This window comes from Pempheris klunzingeri, chromosome 4 (genome assembly GCF_042242105.1).
Source record: "Pempheris klunzingeri isolate RE-2024b chromosome 4, fPemKlu1.hap1, whole genome shotgun sequence".
NCBI classification, from domain to species: domain Eukaryota; kingdom Metazoa; phylum Chordata; class Actinopteri; order Acropomatiformes; family Pempheridae; genus Pempheris; species Pempheris klunzingeri.
The window spans coordinates 9,511,418-9,532,439 of record NC_092015.1 but is presented as its reverse complement, the minus strand read 5'-3'; the positions used below and the strand labels follow the sequence as shown (position 1 = coordinate 9,532,439).

General features: G+C 40.2%; 2 protein-coding genes across 2 annotated transcripts in view; one reads left to right on the top strand and one right to left on the bottom strand.

Moving 5' to 3' along the window:
* The first annotated feature begins 6,544 nt into the window (after positions 1-6,544).
* Positions 6,545-9,614, top strand: nkapd1 (NKAP domain containing 1). Its single transcript, XM_070829592.1, has 5 exons — positions 6,545-6,619; positions 7,333-7,421; positions 7,575-7,697; positions 7,904-7,957; positions 8,664-9,614. The coding sequence occupies exons 1-5, from the start codon at positions 6,551-6,553 to the stop codon at positions 9,100-9,102; spliced, it is 774 nt and encodes a 257-aa protein (XP_070685693.1). The 5' UTR covers positions 6,545-6,550; the 3' UTR covers positions 9,103-9,614.
* A 4,781-nt stretch (positions 9,615-14,395) lies between these two features.
* Positions 14,396-21,022, bottom strand: part of lrfn1 (leucine rich repeat and fibronectin type III domain containing 1) — a 95,393-nt gene continuing 88,766 nt past the window's right edge. The window contains exons 4-5 of the mRNA XM_070829139.1: positions 18,211-19,606; positions 14,396-15,944 (exon numbers count right to left, since the gene is read on the bottom strand). Coding sequence (XP_070685240.1) covers positions 15,044-15,944; positions 18,211-19,586 — 2,277 coding nt within the window. The 5' untranslated portion in view covers positions 19,587-19,606 and the 3' untranslated portion in view covers positions 14,396-15,043. The remainder of the gene's footprint in view (positions 15,945-18,210; positions 19,607-21,022) is intronic.

The following is a 21,022-nucleotide window of genomic DNA, read 5'->3' as shown; positions in this document are numbered from 1 at the left end:
AAGCAGAAACCAGAGAGTCCCCACGTCGCACACTGTGTTCAATCAGAAATAACAGCACGTTCAAATCCTCTCTAGTAGCATATTCCTAAAACATAAAGCTCCAAATCCTAATCAAAAGCCCTGAACCCTTCCCCTAAATCATACCCAGGCTCAGTCCTAGCTGGCAGAGACAGACAGAGAGAGACAGAGGGAGAGAGGATTGGTGCTCAGCAGCACCAACGACTGAAGTCTGCCTGGTTTCTCATTGCACTCGCCTTGTGGTTGAGCTCAGCAGCTCCCATTCACGAACACAATGTTTTTTGTTCCTTGCGGACAAGAACTGATGCAGCTCTTGTGCATCTTTTTCACCCTTTTCTCTCTGTCGGTCTTTTCTGCATTTATTCCCTCGGCCCCCCCCTCCCTCCTTTCCCTCTGTCCCTTCTGCTCGGCCGCACTGGCTTTGTAGCAGTCGTTCCTTCTTTCAGTGAGCGAGGATGTCAGACATGGCTCTGTCTGGGTGTGTTTACCCTCCCCCCTATCCTTCATTCCTCCTCCCTCCTTTCCCTACTGCTCTCTCCTTTCACAAGAAGGAGGAGGGAGATTTTCTCCTTCTCCTTTTCTCTCCTTTCCTTTAGCTTTTTGTGCATGAGAATCAACATATGGATTGAAAAAGAGACATGAAAATCTGTGCGGTGAAGTCTTTAGTTTGTTGACAAAATCACAGGCATTGTAAAATTACAACATACCAAACACACACACACACACACACACACACACACACACACACGAGAGCTTAATGATATATTTACAGTCAGAGGAAGTATGGTGTTACTTGGAAATAAACACATAATGGTATTTATGGAATGCATACATCAACCTACAAGTACAGCTCTGTTCACAATATTCTTTGTTGTATTCACTGTACGCAGTAAACAGTAGTTTTTCTGCAATTGCAACAGAAAGCCTTAAAAAGCCATAAAAAGACTAGTTTTTGAGAGAATGCCCTGAAACATTAGAGGAGTCAGATTAAATCAAAATGCAAAAAGGGTCAAACTTAGAATTTGAGCAGCAGGTAACAGAAACAAAAGGTTTTTTTATGATGTTTGCTGCTGGTGTTAAGTACTCTTTTGAGAGGTGTTTTGGCTGAGCACTCTGTCATTAAGCTGTCAGAAATGTTGCTGGTGTCATCAGCAAGAATGTGAAACGGGTCTCTACGTGGCAGCCTGCAGTTCTGGTGAGAACAAAATGACAGTGTCTTAAATTCTGTATGAGCACCATAAATAACATACTTCAACCAGCTGCTTTACTGCAGAGGTATAATACAGAGCCATGACAATGTATGCAGTAATGTAGTAAAACACTTAAATACAATTTACATACAGAATTAGGGTGTAAGGATTTAGGGCTATATAAATAAAATTAATACAAATGACATTATAATTATATATTTATTGTAACTAGAACATTTCATTTTAGTATGTATTAAGTAGAACTATGTTCAAAACTATTACAGGGATTCGTTCTGTTTGAATTCAGATCCTGACAAGTTTTTAAAATATATGTTATCACAGCATTAATGTTTGTCAGTATTTAAATATGGATAGATAAATAAATATTACACCTCATCTTAGGGTTAGTTTTATTCATTATCTAAAAAGACACAACTACACACCTCACCAAGCCGTCTGTTCTGAAGAAACATTCAGCGATAAATTTAACATTCAGCTAATTATAATTGAAAGAGGAAGATGAAGAAGATCAAGAAGAAGAAAAGTCCATCCACAATGGCCATGGTCCTACTCTATATGCTCCTCTATTCCGTCAGTGCACTTAGTTAATTAAGACCAATAATGTAAGTAGAAATAATTCAATAGCATAACAAAACAATATTTTGGTGCCTTGGTAGCTCAATTTATTGGTGCTTGGTGCTTTTGTTAAGTGTTAATTACAAATCCTGACATGTCACTATGTTATCACAACATTAATCAGTCCTTACAGGCTACATAAATGTCACATAAATTAACAACACTCTTCATATCAGGATCACTGTGACATTGCAAACTGAGGATCCAAAATCAGACACACAATCAGATATACTTTATTTATTATTTCGGGTGTTGCAGTTGCTCTGATACCGATACTACAAGACAAATATAGGACATACAGTAAACTCTGTATTTACAGAAGATATACAATAAATAATAAAGGCAGGAATGACTTCCTATGGCGTTCTGTGGTGCATCTCGGGGGAATGAGTCTGCCACTGAACAAGCAACTGTGCCTGACAAGCACATCATGGAGTGGGTGGGAGACATTGTCTAACATAACATGTAACTTGGACAGCATCCTCCTCTCTGACACCATCGTCAGAGAGTCCAGATCCGCCCCCACAACGTCACTGGCAATGTGGATCAGCTTGTTCAGTGTGTTGGCATCAGCGACCCTCAGCCTGCTGCCCCAGCACACAGCAGCATACAGGATAGCACTGGCCATCACAGGCACATAGAACATCTCCTCAGCATTGTCCTGCAGATATTAAAGGACCTCAGCCTCCTCAGGAAGTAGAGGCGGCTCAGGCTCTTCTTCTAGATGGCTTCAGTGTTCTTGGCCCACTCCAGGTTATTGTCTAAGTACACCAACAAGTAATTATAGTCCTCTAAAATGTCCACACTGACCCCCTGGATGGAAACAGGGGTCACCGGCGCCTTTGTCCTTCTCGGATCCACAATCATTTCTTTTGTTGTTGTCACATTGAGCTGGAGACGGTTCTGCTCGCACCATGTGACAATGTTTCCCACAACAGTCCTGTACTCAGCCTCCTCAATGTTGGTGAAACATCCAACTACAGCAGAGTCATCAGAAAACTTTAGTTTATTGTGTTGTGGTTGAAGTCCGCAGTGTAGAAGGTGAAGAGGAGGGGAGACAGGACTGTCCCCTGTGGGGCCCTGTCTGTCCGACACACAGTGTTGTAAATGCACACACTTCCAAAGTAGAAGTGGAATGCATAGTGGGCAGAAGGAGCTGAATGTTGATATCAGTCGGGCAATTTTAGTACCTTCTTGAAAAAAGCTGTTCTAAAATATACTTCATAAAGTTGACGCTGTTTCTTAATGCACTCATTCCTACTCCTCTGCACGTCGCTTTGAATGTTTTTGCTCCAGCATTAAAAAGACAAGGACAAACTCAGGTACAGAACAGGCAGACGATAAAGATTAGGCAGATCGAGATGTGACTGGGGGAATTGGGCAAAACAAAGGGTTTCTTTAACAGACAATATTCTATTCATGCACGGATGATATATAAAGAGTGACTTTGCTGTTCAGAGTGTGGTGGGGAAGTCAATCCACCGCTGGGGAGCCAGGAGGTGGGAAGAAATCCTGGATACACCTTGATTGGTCCAAACCCAAATATTTTCACCAGACTTGATTGAAATCTGCAGAGAATTTTTTCATGTATGTTGCTTTTGTTCTTTTGGTTGTGTTTATGTGCTCTTGTATGCTTTCTTTTATTGCTTTTTATACACCATCAGCCCGCCAGGGACTGCAGATGAAAATGAGCTTGTATGGCAAAATCTAGCACATTTACATAATGTGCATTGTCCTTCTTATATAAATAGAAAAAACTAAAAAAGTGATTTTAAAAAAAAATCCTCCAAAGGTAATGAATGGCAGAGGTGGAAGTATTCAGATCCTTCACTTAAGTAAAAGTAACCTGAAGTATAAATGCATAAGTATTATCAGCAAAATGTACTTAAAGTAAAAGTTTGTACTATTTACTAATACTTAATATCTACGCAGCTTTAATTCAAACTATTCTATTTATTGATGGGTATAATAATGATTATGTTTATTTTTAAGTATAAAGTCGCAAAATGGAAAACCATATTTAAACTGTATTTAAGTACAGTATTTGTGTAGAGTAAATGTCGTTTTTTTTTTCACTTTTTGGTCCTTACAATCACTGATGAATCATTCTCAAACAAGAATTGTCAGGTTTGCTTTTAAATGCAGAGCATTGCTTTCAGCAGTTCAGTACTCAATGCCTCAAAGTTGTACATTAAACGACTTTGTCACAACTTCTTCAAGTTCTTCGACTTTTATGAACCAACAAAGACTAAAATCCCTGCTTTATTGAACCAAGGATCTATTTTGAGAGAGAGAAAAAACAGTAATTTCTCCTTATAAGGAGATATTTTCTACTTGTTTATTGGTTGACTCTGATTCCTGTCAAACTTGAAGAGCCTAAGCATCAATCATCTTGAAAACAACTGATAGCCTACATGGATGAGGAGAAACATGTAAACACAGCGTGCCTGTCTTCACAGGAGGTGCCATTGTGACTTAAAGCTGACAGGCAGTTGTCTAAAAATAGGCCTAATATACATACATAAAATCAGCTGAAACTGTGATTCCCATCAGATAATATTGGGAGCACAATATCATCTTCTCAGTCAGTGGTGATATGATGAACACAAGTAAACTAAAACCACTAATTAAGCTGCCATTTAATTGAGCACCACATACTCTTTATCATATTGTGCTATTAAAATATTGGCTTAAATAGGCTGAAGCCTAATTAGTAATTACAAACTGACATGTATCTTTCAACATTCTGTCTCTATGTGCATATATTATCAGTTTTATCGTCACTGTTTCACAGATTTACACAGCACTTTGGATGATCACAGCCTGGATGACTGATCTTGCAAATAGAGCCTCCTGCACGTAGCATCCTGTGTCCCTCTGAGGACTTTTAGTGGAACTGGGTTGTAGCTTGTTTTTATTCAGGTCAGGTATAAATCAAGTGAGGACGTGTCCAGCCTGGGTTGGCAAAAAGCACAAAGACAGCAAGCCTTCATCTATCATGAGACTTGAAATAACTCAAAAACTGTTGTATTCACATGTTGTAATTCACACGTGTAATTTTGATCTCATTGGAGCTGTTCAGCTGTAAATAGTAAATAGTTAACATTTACTCAAGTACTGTACGTAAGCACAATTTGTAGGTACTTTACTTTAGTATTTCAATTTAGTGCTTTACACGTCTACTCCACTACAGTTCAGAGGCAAATATTGTACTTTCTTACTACAATACATGTATTTACTCATTTTCCTTACCTATTGTTGTCAAGGTTCAGATTAATGATAAAATTATAATTATTAAATGAATGAAGTTATTATTATATCAATAACACTTCACTAATTCCCTGGTGAAATTTGACAAGCTACTGTACTAAGAGGTACATAAAGTTTTGTATAGAAAATGTATATTAATAAATCAAAATTAGCTTCCCTTTTACCCGCCGCAACATTAATATGATGTACATGTTAATGCACCAGTAATCATGTATAATATACATTATACTGCATAATGAGTACTTTTACTTTTAGTACTTCCTGTATATTTTGAAGCTAATACTTTTGCACTTTTGCTTATAATGGAGTATTTCTGCACTTGTGTACTGCTATTTTTAAAACTGCAAAACACATTCAAAGAGACAAGGCTTTAACTGATAACACTGGTATGCTAACAGCTATTATCAAACAATTGTGCCTACTTACACACCCAGCAGAAATGAGCAGTGTCCCTGGAGTCCTCCATCTCTTGTTCCTTCTTGCCATCTGTTGTATTTTGTTCTGCCCAGGTTCAGTCTGCCAACAGTCAGGGAAGAGAAAGTATCTGGGTTGCTTTCACTTGCTAAATGTTTGACTTTCTTCATCAGTCACTTGTTTATTGTCCTGGTTTGTTGGTCCATCAAATTTAGACAATGACCTGATAACGACTCATCAGCACTTGACACCATTTCACATTACTGAGAGCCATCTGATTTAATATTGATATAAAATATTAGTAATTAGCTGTAGATTTTAGTAGGGCTAGTTATGTAAAATAATGGCCTATCATGTGTTTATTGAATAAAGTGCAAAAGTAAATATTTGTCATTTATTAAATTAAAGTAGACTTGACGTGTCTTATTAAGAACTAATAGTTTTATTAGTTCATAGTAAAAGAAAAGCATGTTTTATGTTTTATAAAGAACTAATAGTTTTAATGCCTCACACAGTATCACTTATCATGCTTTTTAAAATGTACAGTGTTGAATATCCACTAGCTGGCTTGAACGGTTCACAGCTTCTACAAAAATGATTGACAGACAATTACACCAATCACAGCTCACGTTTCTAACACTCAGTCACATAATATGCGTCAACGTTACGCAAATCCGTAAAGCGGAAGTGCCGGCTACGGCTGTGAGCCGCGTTTTAGTCCTCTCGATCGGTGCTTTTTTTTAAGGAAAAGGTACATTTTGTACACACATACGAAATGACAGTGAATGTGTAGCAATAGTTTTATGTTGTGTGGACAAACTGCAAGGAAGTTTACTCTTGTTGGCTTAATTGCATTCGTGTATCTGAGCGTCCACCAGCGTTAGCTAGTGAGCTAGGCTAACAGGTGATGTAGAGGGTCCATGTAGCTCTAGTGAAATGAGACTGATATGTTATGGTTCATTCACCAACGAGCGGGTTTGTCTGTCGATTACTTACATTTGTCTCATGTGTCAGGTGTCAACATGTCAAAGCAGCCGATGGGGAAGACGTTGTTGAGGAATGTCATCCGACACACAGATGCACACAACAAGGTGCGTTTGAGTTCATGTGTGACAGTTGCCAGTTTATTAGGTACACCTTGCTAAAGCTAATGCAGCTTAGTACAACAGCCCTACAATAAACCTTGAATTCATAGATAATGTTCAGTTTTTAGTGAAACTGTAACTGAGTTTTTGATTCAATTTGATGGACATTATCATTTTCATTCATGAATAATCTGCTAATTACTTTGTCAATTAAGCCATCAATTGTTGGAAATGTTGGAAAAGGGCTCATTATAAAAAGCCTTGGCTAAAGCCTAAGGTGACGTCCTTAGATTGCTTTTGTATAAAACAAAGAAATGCAGCCAATTGTCATTTGAGAGGCATCAATTATGTAATGTTTGGCATTAATGGTTAAAAAACACTTAAATGATTAAAATAGCAGACAGAAGCTTAACCCAGAGATGGGCTGTGTTTTTTGATCTGTACATAGATTAAGCTTTTTCTGATACAGTGATTCAGTTTCACTGAGCAAAGACTTGAAGGTAGGTTGGGGATACCAACATTTGGCAGCCTTTAGCAGGTTCACAAACTTATTTGCAGCTGTAATATATTTGCAGGTATATAATCTGTGGAAATATTTCAATCCTGTATACTTGAATGCTTTTGGTAAATTCAAATGAAGCATTTAAGATGTATGCGTGTATTACAGTGAGTGTGTCTTGGCAGCCTTTAATGTACTTACTCTTGTTGACCCACTGCAGATCCAGGAGGAGATGGAGATGTGGAAAATGCGAGGCTGGGAGGTGCAAATGTCCGACCACAAACATTTGCCAAATACAGAAAGTGTGAGGTAAGAACAGTGAGTGTTCTTTTAGTTCGATTTGAGCCAATGAACACAAGTGACACCAAAGCTCATTTGGAAGTCTGTTTCATAATGTGGCCGTCTAAGTTGAGTGGGCTGTTGCTGTATGTTACAGATTTATTGATGATAGATGTTTTCCAGGGGGCAAATGCACTGTGATCGGGTGCCAGATCGCAGCAGAGAACGAGACTCGGAACATGAAGATAGAGAGACTCGATACTGGAGTCGCAAACTGTATGAGTTTGAGGCCAATGATCCTGATAGGTACAGTACATCTCTTTATCTAAATGTGTTGCCTTTTGCACTTCTTAGGAAATTACTTAAGGGAAATCTCAGAATATCTGAAATTGAAAAAGGAAATAGGTTTTCTTATTTGTATTTAGGCAGAATGCACATTTATCCACTATATGTGTATTCCTTTATCTGCATCTACTTTATTTACACCTTCATCTTACGTGTTCACATCACAGGTGGGGACACAGTGGGTTCAAGGAGCTTTATCCAGAGGAGTTTGAAAGTGACAGGTAAGTAAAAATGCAGCACAGCATCAAACAAGCAAGAGATTGGAACTGAGCTAAGATTTTAAAGGGGCATTCCAGAGATGTAGGACTGTGTTTCCATTAAATTCATGCTACAGAAGTCAAGCTATCCTGACTTTTAGTCTGAAGTTTGGGTCCAGGGCCAGAAAATCTGTGGCCTATATGTTCCATTGTATGTTTGATAGCATATTTTGAAGTGCCGGTAAACAAAACAAATATGGACGCCTCACATCAGCCAAAGACCATTGCTCAATGTAATTAAACCCAATTTTAATGGTTATGGTGGTATATTGTCAATACACAGTATCTGAATCCTCACACAATCAACGTCATTTACATTCACATCTTGCTGATGTGAACATATGGGAATCTTTCACACCTCCACCATTTATCCCATTTGACGTGCTTGCAGTAGTTTTTAAAGCAGGCTGTCTGTTAAAATTTGAGGTCTCCAAGCCAGAGCTGACCACCATGAATTGTTTTAAGTTGTTATATTTGATTATATTTATTTTATTTCCAAAATTTCGGGAAACCCTTTCAAAGCCCCAGAAAGGAGAAACTGGTTTCACTCGCCAAATAGTACCTTGTCTGACGCATCAAATTGGACCCCATAAGGCAGTATATCTTTTCTAAAAACCTATCAGTGCTCTGTCTTGCCTACATTTATTTTGCTCAATTTGTTTTTCTTCAGTGAAAAAAACAGTTCCACAAAGAAGATTGGACGCCACAAAAGGAAAAAGACCAAGTGTGACACAGAAGCAAGTTTATCAAAACGATCAAAAAAATCCTCTCGAAAGAAGAAAAAGAAAAAAAAGAAGAAAGAAGAGGAGGAGAGGCATAAGAGGGTGGATTACTCGAGCAGCAGTGATGACAGCAGTGCTACCAAAGACAAGCAGTGGAGGAAAAGGACTAAAAGTCGACATAAAAACAAGAAAACTGCAAAAACCAGAGGGAGAGATGAGGACAGCTCAGGGGACAGTGATGATGAAGAAAGGGAGAGACGGAATCACAGTCGCAAAAAGCGAAAGCAGGATTCCTGCAAAGACTCAGGGCCAAACTCAAAAAAGAAGAGAAGGAAAAACTGGAAAGCAGCAGGTGAGGCGAGCTCAAATGATAGTTCTGGAGACTGAGATGCACAGACATTGACCAACACACCGCTCAGGTAACGATCAGGAAAACTACAGCAGATTCCTTTGTTCGCCTTAACGTCACAGAGGGCTTCTTCTCTGCAGGGCTGTTCTGTATTGTACTTTGTTAGACATTAACAAAACCTGTGCTGTCGGGCCTCTCTGTGGGTGTTCTGTGTAGCAATACCTCCTCCACCTCTGCAGTGGCTCAAAGCACGCTGCACAGCAGTCCAGACAGCAGGCAGCGTGAGGAGAGATGGCGAAGCATCCACCGCCTGCCTCATGAAGAATTCTGTTGGCTGCAGGATCATTGATCGATCATCGACTCTCTCCTCAAACTGTCTGCATCATGAGGAGACCTTCAGTCGTGAATTGACCACTATTTTTTTGTAGTAAATTATAGTAGTAAATAGAAAATTTTATTTTAGAAAGACAAATTATGCAACTTCCCTCACCAATTATAATAGAATGAGAAATTTTCTTCTTTTTAATTTTTAGGTTTTTGTATGTATATACTGCACATTGTCATAGGTTGAAAATAAACATCTATGTTGCTGTTTTTTAAAAAAACATTTTCGTCATTTAGAAATGGTGGAATATACATTTGGGAGTGGGTCAGAAATTGAGAAGGCTATTATAATTGTCCTTTTGCTGAAGGAACGGTGGACTGACTTTATTAGAAGGGTAATAATTGAAAAAAAAAACGGTACATAAAAGACAGCTTTGGCTCATAAAGGTGTGGTTTGCCATAAACCGAGGGCAGCAGTTATACCTGTTAAGGTTTTATTAATGTGTACATTGTTGGCCCACATTAAAAGTCATTAAGGTTTCAATTGGGGTAGATGATTAAAGATGTTAGACCAGTTTATCGCTCATATCATTTTAATATGTTGAGGGAGGTTGGTGTTTTTCTAAGATCAAAGAAAACGTAATTAACCCTGTGGAGGGCCTCCCTCAATATCCCAGTCATTTTTAGACAGTTCCTGGGTACTGTATGGCACAGACCTCTGTGTTCAAAAATGATTTAAATGTATCACCCAGATGCACTGGGTGATAAGTATAAACAAAAATATAGAATATCCCCGGCCTTATCCTTTCACAGAAATGGTTATATATCTTTTATATGAGCACAGGTCTGACATTTTCATTAAATTCATAAACATACTGTACTACAAATGTAAGAACCACAGATTCCACCCGCCTGTTTAGATAACATTCAGCCAAATACAGCAATGTAATGAGGTGGCAGTGTAACTCAAAATAAGTGAGTTAATAATTCATACTTCAATACTTGGAAATAACCTCAGGCATAAGAAAAATTATATTTCCAATTTGAGGTTGTGTGATTTTTTTTTTTTGGATTTGTAGGGCTGTTTGTAAAGAATAACACAGAGGGCAGTTTCCCCTCCATATGCTGTCATGGATCAAAGACCTTGCTGCAGTCCTGTCCCAGTTTGAACATGCAGTCTTATTATGATGCAGGAGATATACCTTAATAAGCTGCTATTCGTGATCAAAGTGAATTAATTAAGTGATTTGCAGAAGCGCTCTTTGACTGCTGTACTAGTCAAAGAACACCCGGTGGTTCTGCTCTGTACCGAGGAGCAGCAGATTGCCGTCCCCTGTAAGGTCTTATTGCTTAGCTAATGTAGTACTTTGCCTGAGAAAAAGATTCAATAACACCAAAAATATAGAAAGCAAACATTACGTGGTCAAAAGCAGCTCTATTGAACTATTAACCTCATGTTCTCTGTTACTGGTCAGTTTCCTCTGTATAATTCCTGTCAGGTTACATTTGTACATAAATGGACAGATGTCTAAATAAACGTAGGAACAAGTAGTAGGGTTGAGCCATCTGGGTATTTTTAGATAATCTGATGTTGAAGGAAGTGTTGGTAAACCATTTTTGTGTGTGTGTTCTGGAAAAGCCTGAAGCACTTTGCAGAGTCTGTGTCAATAGGCTAAGTGTTCTCTCTAAGCAGCAGAGAGTGGGCTGCGTTGAGCTTGGCTGCAACTGCCCGAATCTGGAAGTGGAAAAAAGGAAATGAAATTCGTCTGGTCAAATCGGTATTGACAGAGGTTTTTAAAACATATTGACAAGGTTAATAAGCATTTGGCAAGAGGGCAAAATCCCACATTAAGTGTTTTATAGCTGCATATATCTTAAGAAAACGTATTCATAACATAATTATTTAGAAAAATTAACTAATTAACATTTTTGCTCTTGCTACACTGTGAAAATTGAAAAATATATCTGCATCCCGTTCTGCAGCTTTTCAAAAGGCATTCCTCACTACAGGGCACAACTCTATTACTGCAAGTCTCTGCTAATTGGTAGAGCAGAGGTGATGGTGATGCTTCCATAACTAACAAAAGACTTTGGGATGGCAATGTAAGTCTGTCGGTCGACCATTTTGGTTCAGGCTGAAAAATCTCCACAACATTCATGGTTCTCACTGGATATACCCTAATGACATTTGTGGTCTCCAGAATTTTCCTCTACAACCACTGTGAGGGTGGCATGTAGTCTTAAGAGAAATGTGTGAGCAAATATTGGATTGATTGCCATATAATGATGTCCAGACATTCATGTTGCCCTTAGGATGATTTTTTATACCTTTGGTGATCCTCTGATCTCTGTTTAGTGCCAATTAGCACGTTAGGATCTTTATAATGCTACACTAAAATGGTTAATATGGTAATATTACCTGCTAAACATCGGCATGCTACAGTCCTATTGTTACGTAGGCTTTTTCCATGTTGGTCCTGTTTGCCATGCCGTGCCATGTTAAGCCGTGATGACCTGCAGCAGGCGATGGTTACATTAAGACGTGATTCTGCCTGGTGGCAGGGCCGACCCACAATGGCCTGTGAGCATGTTAGCGGGCTCATGTTGGTATTTAGCTCAAAGCAGCACATTAGTACAGCCTCACAAAACCACCAGCATGGCTGTAGATTCATTATAAACTCATCTTGTTTATAAATAAAATGTTTCCACCTGTGCATCTTTCTGCATTCTTAATGATTCTTTCAAAAAGTCATCCCACAATGTGGAGGGTGACTTTTTGCTGATGTCTATAACTACAAGTCTCCTCGAATGGTTGAGATGGTAACAGGTTCAGGAAAAAGGCTGTTACCGCAATTAACAAAATTCAAACTTAGAGTGTAATCACACAAACATATTGGTTAGTGGCTACTGGAAGACCAGAAACACAAGGACTAAGATCTAACTAAGATCCAGACGCTGCAGTTTGGAATCTTTGAGTTTTCAGCTGTTTTTTACATATTTAAGTTTGATAAAGTTCAACCAATCGGGAAAAAAATCTGCATCAGCATATGAGTTTCAGCACATTTGGAACATGGTTTGTAGAAAGAAAGTAGCAATATTACAGTAATATTGTAGAGCAGGCAGCATGGTTAGCATGGATAAGAAGTTAAACCTTACACATACTAAACCATGTTCAGATTGGACTTTTCAAACACACATTACTATGCATTAAACAAATAATGGGCTCTTCAGGGAAAAAAAGAAAACTCACCCCGACCATGTCAGGGCACATTTTCTTGCAGTCACTCAGAACTGCTGATGAGACACAACACGCTTTGCTCAACTCACAGTGTTCACTAGTTTGGCTGCCCTGGCCAATTTTGAGGACTGGGTGAAGTCTCCTGGCTAAGCAGATTTTGTGTTGAATAATGGTCACAGATAGCAGCAGACAGAAATACTTCTGCAATGAGAAATGGTCAGTAGCACATTTCCACACTAGAAACCATCAGCAGTTAATGAGGAAATAGACAGGGTTTGAAAAGTTTGTGCAACACAAACTGACAGCAGAGTATTTACACCCTTAAGTTAAGTCTTGTCCCAGGTGGAGAAACAGTATTTCGGCCTATGTTGAATGTGAATGGTTTCGGCTGAAAACTGTGTGATGAGGAAAAAAGGAAGGGATGACCCGGTTCTTAGGCTCAATCCTCTCTGTCACTGAGGATGCAAATAGGAGATTCAAGGGGATTGAAAACCTCCAGTGTGGCTTATCTCTCTGCTCCATATTTTATCTCTTTGCTGTCCACGCAGCTCTGTTTCATCTCAGCTTGTGCTAAGTAGCTGTAATCAGAAGGAGAGGGGTGGTTTCTGTAGTTCTATGTCAGCAAACAAATATCCCTCATCCACCCCGATCATATCTTCTCCTACTGTCACGCCTTTTCGGTGACACTTAATTTCACCCCAGCATTAAGCATTCATACGCAGTACATAGACAATGGTTTATAGCACATTATAATGTAGCTTTAAGCAGATATAAGTACATTTTTAAGTATTACGGAATATATAATGGTGTATAAACAGTTGATGAATGATGTACAATACAATATAACATAGTTATATTGAACTGTATAGCTTAGTCATACAAAATGTCATCATAGATTCTGTTTTTATCATATTTATCATTTAAGTATTTATAAACTTGTCTTCTCCACTCGCCATGACAAGTGGGTAAGCACAATAAAGGCCATGAGATGCGGCTGAAAGATCAAAGCTTTCAGTCTGTCTAAGAATTAAAGCTTGAGAAACACTGAACCTTAAAAGCAGGATTCTACACAGGCGTTCTGCTAACAATGTTATAAAAGCTTCACAGCGCTTTGTCCCCCCCCAGTGGGAGCTACAAATCATACACCCTTGTTAATAACAGCTGACTGCATTTGAATTCAGCATCATGTCCAGTTATCAGGTCCCTAATCGCCCCACACCCACACTCGGCTCCGTAGTCGTCAAGCAGCTTTTGCAGAAGCCTTATAAATAGTAGTCAGGAATCAAATATTTATCCTCTCAATTCGCGAGTCCCTCCCTGCAGGGGACACATACAGCTGCTCCTAAAGCACAAGAAGAAAACGCCACTGATACAGTTAACCCACACAAAAAATTTAATACCCTTCGTGAGGGGATAAATGGTCCAAACTTTGACATACTAAATAGGGAGAGGTGTGATGACACAGGTTTTTAATGTAAAAACTTGCAGCCAACACCCAAATGCTTTGTAAAAAGTCATGTGACATATGACTTACTTACTTACATAGTTAGTACACATACACCAATGTTTTAATATACTTATATATGTCTTTTTTGTTTGTTGTCTTTTTATCTAGACCAGCCAGATACAGTACCGATTAATATACAGTCACATCTGGAACAATACCTATTTAACACCATACTGTCCGACCATCAAACAGGAATCCACGCTTGGCTTCCAGGTCCATCCTCTCTATGCTAACATTAGAAATCGGCACGTGTAAAATCCTGTTCTTTTTTTTTATTTTTTTTTATCATTATCATTGTATAGACTGGTGGTGATACTTGTCCTTGTATCTCGTGTCTTCTGTGCAATTTTTTTTGTTTTGAAAGAACTGAAAACATGATTGACATAACAGGATACCTGGCTGTTCACTTTACAGTTATGAAGTTGTTTTTTTTGGGGTTTTTAAAAGTTTTTTTAAACAATTAAACAGTCACATCCAAACGCCACACCCCCTTGGCATGTCTTGTCACAAAAAAGGAGAAAATTAAAAATTCAAAGAAATACTTCCCATAATGAGGTTGGAACGCAATGATAGAGAGGAAGGTTTATGACTACAGTGAGCAGCATCCTCCATTCGTACATTTTTTTAGAATAAGGCACTGCTGCATAACGAAAGGACATGGCCAACAAACCTCTCTGGGAGTATGATGGGGAGGCAGGATGAATGGAGACTGTGTTCTTCTCCAGCAACTCACAGAAAGTTTGCATGTGTAAGTACATGTGCTTGTGTTTATCACTTGCTGTGCGAAGGAAAAGTGTCTGTTATATGGCATGTAGACATATTTGTGTTTTTACATGTGTATGTTTGTGTGTGGCTGAGCCGTTTTTTTTTGTTTTGTTTTGTTTTTTTTCCCCCGGCTACAATGCTTTCCTCAGACTGTGCTCTCAAGCATCCACTCTGTGCTGCTGAACGTAACTCTCCTGTTGGCGAGCGGCGATGACTCCATGTTGAGCTGGTTGGTGGATTTGTGCCACCTCGTCCTCGCTCTGCGTGGGTAACTATGACTCTGAAAAATGGAGTAATCCCCCCCGTCAAAAGAGAATCTGTGCCTAGTTCGTGCCAGCTCATTAGGGAGCAATCCCATGTTGGCCAGAGCACTCTTCTTGTCCTTGAGCCTGGGGGCCTCCTTGGTGCCAGCATTGGGGCCTATGAGACAGAGAGACATAGTGGAGCCCGTCAGGCTACTGTCCGTCTGAGTGTCTTCAGAGGGCGGGCCAGAGCGCTGTGCATCCAGGCTGGTTCTTCTCTTCATCTTATCTGCAGTCAGTGGAGGCAGCTCCACTTCCAGGATCGCTGTGGTGGCCGCTGCATCCTCCCTCTTCTCATTGTCCACCCTCAGCACCAGCGCCATGCACTCTTTGGGCACCTGGGCTTCATGCTGACCCTCATCAGAGGGCTGCTTGGAGGCAGAGCGCTGGAGCCGCTGCTGGCTGCCATTGGTCTGGGAGTGCATGCTGGAGCTGACCTTGGTCTTGTTGTCCTCTGGGCTGCTGTAGGCCTTGTAACGGATCATCAGGATGATAATGAAAACCAGCACTGAAGCAACAATTATACCACCAATAATGATGATCATAGTGCCTCCTAGGAACTGGCTGTGCATGAAGCGGCACTGGCTGACCTCGCTGGCCGTGTGAAACTGCACACAGCCTACAACACGCGTGGCCGTTAATGATGTGATGCCATCGTCGTAAACTGCCAGCACACAAAGGTCATATTCCCGCCCTGCGGCCAGATCATTGATTAAGAAGTTCTTGCTGGTAGATGGGATCATTCTGCAGAGAAAAGAAACATAGTGTGGTGGTGAAAATGCAGACAATTAATCATCGGAGCTACAACGCCCACATTTACCGTTTTGCATAAGGTGTATTAAATCACACAAAGGTGTCAACTCCACACAACAAAAAGACAACAGGGCCAACGCAGCTCTAGCATTAAGTATAACTCATTCTGGTAGACAAACATAAAAAGCACAGCCCTTCATTAAAGCTGACTTTAAGAGAGAATATGTTATATTATAAAATCACATTGGGATGTTGTATTGGCTTTGAGTAAAAAATGACAGCAAGGGTGTTCTGCAAGGTGATAAACAAGGCAGAGGAGGCTCGCTGTCTAAAGAATATGCCACAACAGCTGCAGGCTGCAGGACAAGTGACGCATGACGTGAAGGCAGTTTTGATGTGTGAATACCTAAGGTCACATTTTGTTGGCAACTGCAAGATTACACGACTCTAAATACAACGGAGAAAGGCATTGTCTTCAGGTCAACACTGGCGTTAATATAATTAGAAGCTTGTTCCTTTTCCCTAAAGGGGGACTTTGATGGTTATCATTTGTAGGTAATAATGTACCACCTAAAGACAAAACAACACTCAGCTCCATGCCTAAACTGAATGAGAAAATTATACAGGAGAGCAACTCATTATATCTGATAAAACGTAAAAAAAAAAAAAAAAAAAGAAAGTCAACCACTATTATTACCTCGCTCCATGCATACATAAATCCTGAAATACTTTTCAGTGTCAGATTCAGTTCATGTGCGTCACATATTGTATAAGAAACCCATCAAACTTATTCTCATATTTAAAGCCATGTTTGATTAAGGTTTGCAAATGAGTGAGCTCAATTGGTTAACCATGAGCAGGTTTCAATTGTTAATCAGGTTTATTAATTTTGCCAGTTTTCTCCATATCTGCACTGAAAATGGCATACTGCAACCTAACATGGTATATTAACCCTGTGCTTTACGCGGCATTTCTCTTTTTGATGCAATGATGGGAAGTAACTCAAGTACAGAACCTCAGTACAATTTTGATGTATTTTCAGTGAGATACTTTGACATCAAAATACTGCAAACATGTTAATGCTTCAATAATAAAGATTATTAATTAAATTTAATTATCAATAATTAATAACAAAACACACAGGAAGGGGGCAATTTTGGATAAGAAATGTTACTTTTGATACTTGTGGTACATGTTATTGTTAATACTCTGTGGTGTATAGTGATAGTGCTGTGCATACGAACAGTTACGAGGTACTTTTACTTTGCTTATTTCCGTTTTACTTTACATGCTATATTTCTCCTTAACAACACAAATGTTGGACCTTTGACAAATACAATTACTATTTACTTTTTGGATTATTATTTTACATCAAAAATATGGTAATTTTATAGAATACGGTGCTTTTTTCAAAATTAAACCATTGGTTTTCAACCTGTTTGGCTTAGAGTAGTTAAAGTAGTTAAAACTAATTCCATCTTGACCATCCACAACAGTAAAATGCTTACACATTGTTGCATCAGTGTTCGGAAGTGCTTGATAATGACGTATCACTCTCAGGGGCCATTTTTATGCAGAATGAGTACTTTTATTTTTTTAATTTGTTGATAATACTTGTACACTTTTACTGAAGTCAAATTTTAAATTCAGAACCTTTACTGGTAATGGGGTGTTTTTCTGTATTGTGATATGGCTATTTAATCCGCTGTAAAGAAATGATCTGAATACTTCTTCTACTGCTGCAACCAAATCATCAGACAACCACATCTAATCACACTCTGTGTTGCTACCAATTAAACCAGACACTTCCTAATGATACAAACAGTTACATGCAGTGAAGTAGTTGCCCCTCATGATATTGTTTATTGTCATATTATGTTTTAATGATACTGAGAAGGCCCTTAAGTCTTTTAGAGTGGTGGATTCCACAATCTATTCAGATGATTGCATCAACTCAAATGTCAGAGATCAAAAAGTGTCTATTCAATCTGTACATCTTATACATTTTGCAATCCATTTGAATGTATTCTAATTTATGGAAAAATATTCCCCCTCAGAGTATCCACCAGATTACACTATAGGGGTTCTGCTTATTTTTGAACATACTTAATCATTTTGCATCTTTGGGATCTGTCAATCTGCTGTAATGGACCGCCTTGTCATTCAGCAGATGGTAACTCCAGATGTCTCACCTTTCCTCACGTCCCTGTTCTCTCACCCTTCCCTATCTTCATCCACCCCCTCCACCGTGGCTTACCTGTACACCAAAGTATCATCTGCCGTGCTGTTGTACTGAATCTGGTACATCCTGATGCCGGGGATATGCCGCTCAGATGGCCAACGAATCACAGCCGACGAGGAGGTCAGCTCCGTGACCATCACCCTCCTGTCCTGCTTGTCATAGCCCTTGGTGTCATTGCCAGACTTGGAGGAGGTGGTGATGTCTGAGAGGCCAGGGTCCTCACGCATGTGCCCTGTGTTGTTAACAAACAAGGGTAAGGGGATCATGTTGATCTCAACAGCAGCTGTGGCGATGCCTGCGGCATTTGACGCCACACAATTAAAAGCCCCGCTGTCCTTCAGTGTGGTGATGAGAATATCAAGGGTGCCATTATCATAAAGGATGGTGCGGGAGTTATTATGCACCAGCTTGCCGTCTGGTGACCGCCAGTGAATATCTGGATCTGGATCACCCACGGCTTTGCATTTAAGAGTCACACCCTGCCCCTCCATCACATAGGGCTTAGTGGAAATGTGCTTGGTGATCAGCGGAGGCTCGCAGATAAACTCCTCCTCTTGGATGGACCAGAAATACTTGTCCATGAGGTGCTCTGGTGATGCACAGGTTTCCAGATCATCCTCTCTTGTTAGCCTGCGAAGCCACAGCAGCTCACAGTTACAGTGAAGAGGGTTTCCACCAAAGCTCACAGCCAGAGTGGAGGAGCTAGAGCCCTTGGCGTCAGAAAGCACCTGTGCATGCTGGAAGAGGCTGTCTGGTGGCAGCTTCTGCAGCCTGTTAGAGGTCATGTCCAGACGGACCAGTTTGGTGAGCAGCGTAAAGGTCCCCACTCCAATGTGATCAATCAGATTGTGGTCCAGTGTGAGTGTGTTTATGTTGGTCATTCTGGCTATGGCTTCCCAGGGAAGGCTGCGCAGGTTGTTATTGGAAAGATCCAAGTCCTCTATGGTGGAAACAAACTCATCAAAGGAGGTAGGGGCCACCTGGTGGATCTGGTTGTTTCCAAGGATGAGGTGCCGCAGGTTGATCAGGCCTTTAAAGTGATCGTTCTTTATCACACTGAGGCGGTTTCCATCCATGTGCAGCGCCCGCAGGGATCGCAGGCCAACAAAGGCGTGGGGGGTAATCTGGCTGATTGTGTTACGGGATAAGGTGAGGTGGACCAAACTAGTCATGTTGAAGAAGTCTTTCCTGCGGATGACGGTGATGAAGTTGTCGGTGAGTCGCAGCTCAACGGTCTTGCGGTCAATTGTGGGGGGGACGAACAACAACCCAGTCTTAGCACAGAGCAGAGTCAGAGTAGGGGACAGGTGCTGGCAGATGCAGCGGCCGGGGCAGCTGTATCCCTTCACCAGAGCTGCACACAGCAGCACGCACACAACCAGCCGCTCCATCGTTGATCAGTTTCCAGGTCCTGTGTGTGAGACAGACAAAGGGAAATAGGAGAGACACTGAGTCAAAAAATAGAGATCTTTGAATTAATAAATAGCATCATGGCCTTTATGAGAGCCTGCTGCAAAAATCCAGGCTCTGACCAACATCGCTGAGACTGCCAGCAAGGTATCAATCACAAAATGAAATAGAGTTTTTCTGAAATAATGGCACCTGGGATGATGAAAGGCTGTGCCTAACACTGTCAGAAGCCCATGTCTCTGTAGCCTTTTAATGGAAATAACAGAATGTTTTTTGTGCCACCAGGCTGCATCACCACTGAACAATATAATTTCTTGAATGATCACAGGACAGTTTTCCTATTTTATGCCCCTTTTCCACTGTGTACTATGGCTTGGCTCGACTCTACTCACTTGGAACCATACCTGGTACTTTTTTTGTTAATATCACCTCTGTCAAGCTGAGATGCGAGCTGAGCTGATACTACCAAGAAGACTGAAAGCACTGCAGACCACTTAGAGAATCAACAAAAGAATTGTCATTTGCGCAACACGAGACATCCTGCACAAACCTGAGATTTTTTATTCACTCAATTTAAACAAATAGCAGCCCGCAAAAAAACACACTGTGGTCAATTGATAGACATAACAAGAACACAATCCTTTCAATATCCTCTGTTTTAAGAGTGGCATAGCTCCTTTAAGGAGTAGGGTAGCGCATAAGGTGTGTATGTAGCAGAAGAGTGCGGTTGAGCAAGAGAGAAAGAGTGCCGGAGAGAGGTTAGCAGTTTAGCAGTAAATGTACGTGTGTGTGTAAATGTAATGTGTAGGTTTATAGTTTGTCAAGGTATCAAGGCAGGAAGCCTCCATCATCCCTGTGTGTCACGGCAGCATCACCATGATGATCAGCTAAGAATCCTGCATACATTATTATCTGCAATGGAAAACCAAATCAAGAAAAAAACCTGGTACTAAAAGCAATTAGAGTCAAGCAGAGTCAAGCCAAGCAATACCATGCAGTGGAAACACAGCATTAGATAACTATATTCTGTGATCATTTCCATCATATAACAAAGCTTGCATGTTTTTCTTGCTCTGATTTCCACATCAGGATGGAGAATTAAAGGTAGAAAAGGGCACTTGTCAAGAAGGCTCAAGGATTTTTATGACCTTTTCATGCTCTCTGTGTTCTGTTTGCCTCTGAGATGTACTGCAAAATTAGACAGAAACCTGTCATGTAAATCACAGCAGTAAAAAGCAGAGGCGAAAACAGAGGAAATACAGCTTGTTTTCTTGCCCATCCGATGGGGGCATTGAGGATGTTCTGATTCTCTGATTCCCATTTAGAGGTATTGATTTCAGTCTTGGAGAGAACACGCCTGTGGTGACAGGAGTAAAAAGTGATCCTTGGCTGTAATAACCATAAGAGACCCCAGTGG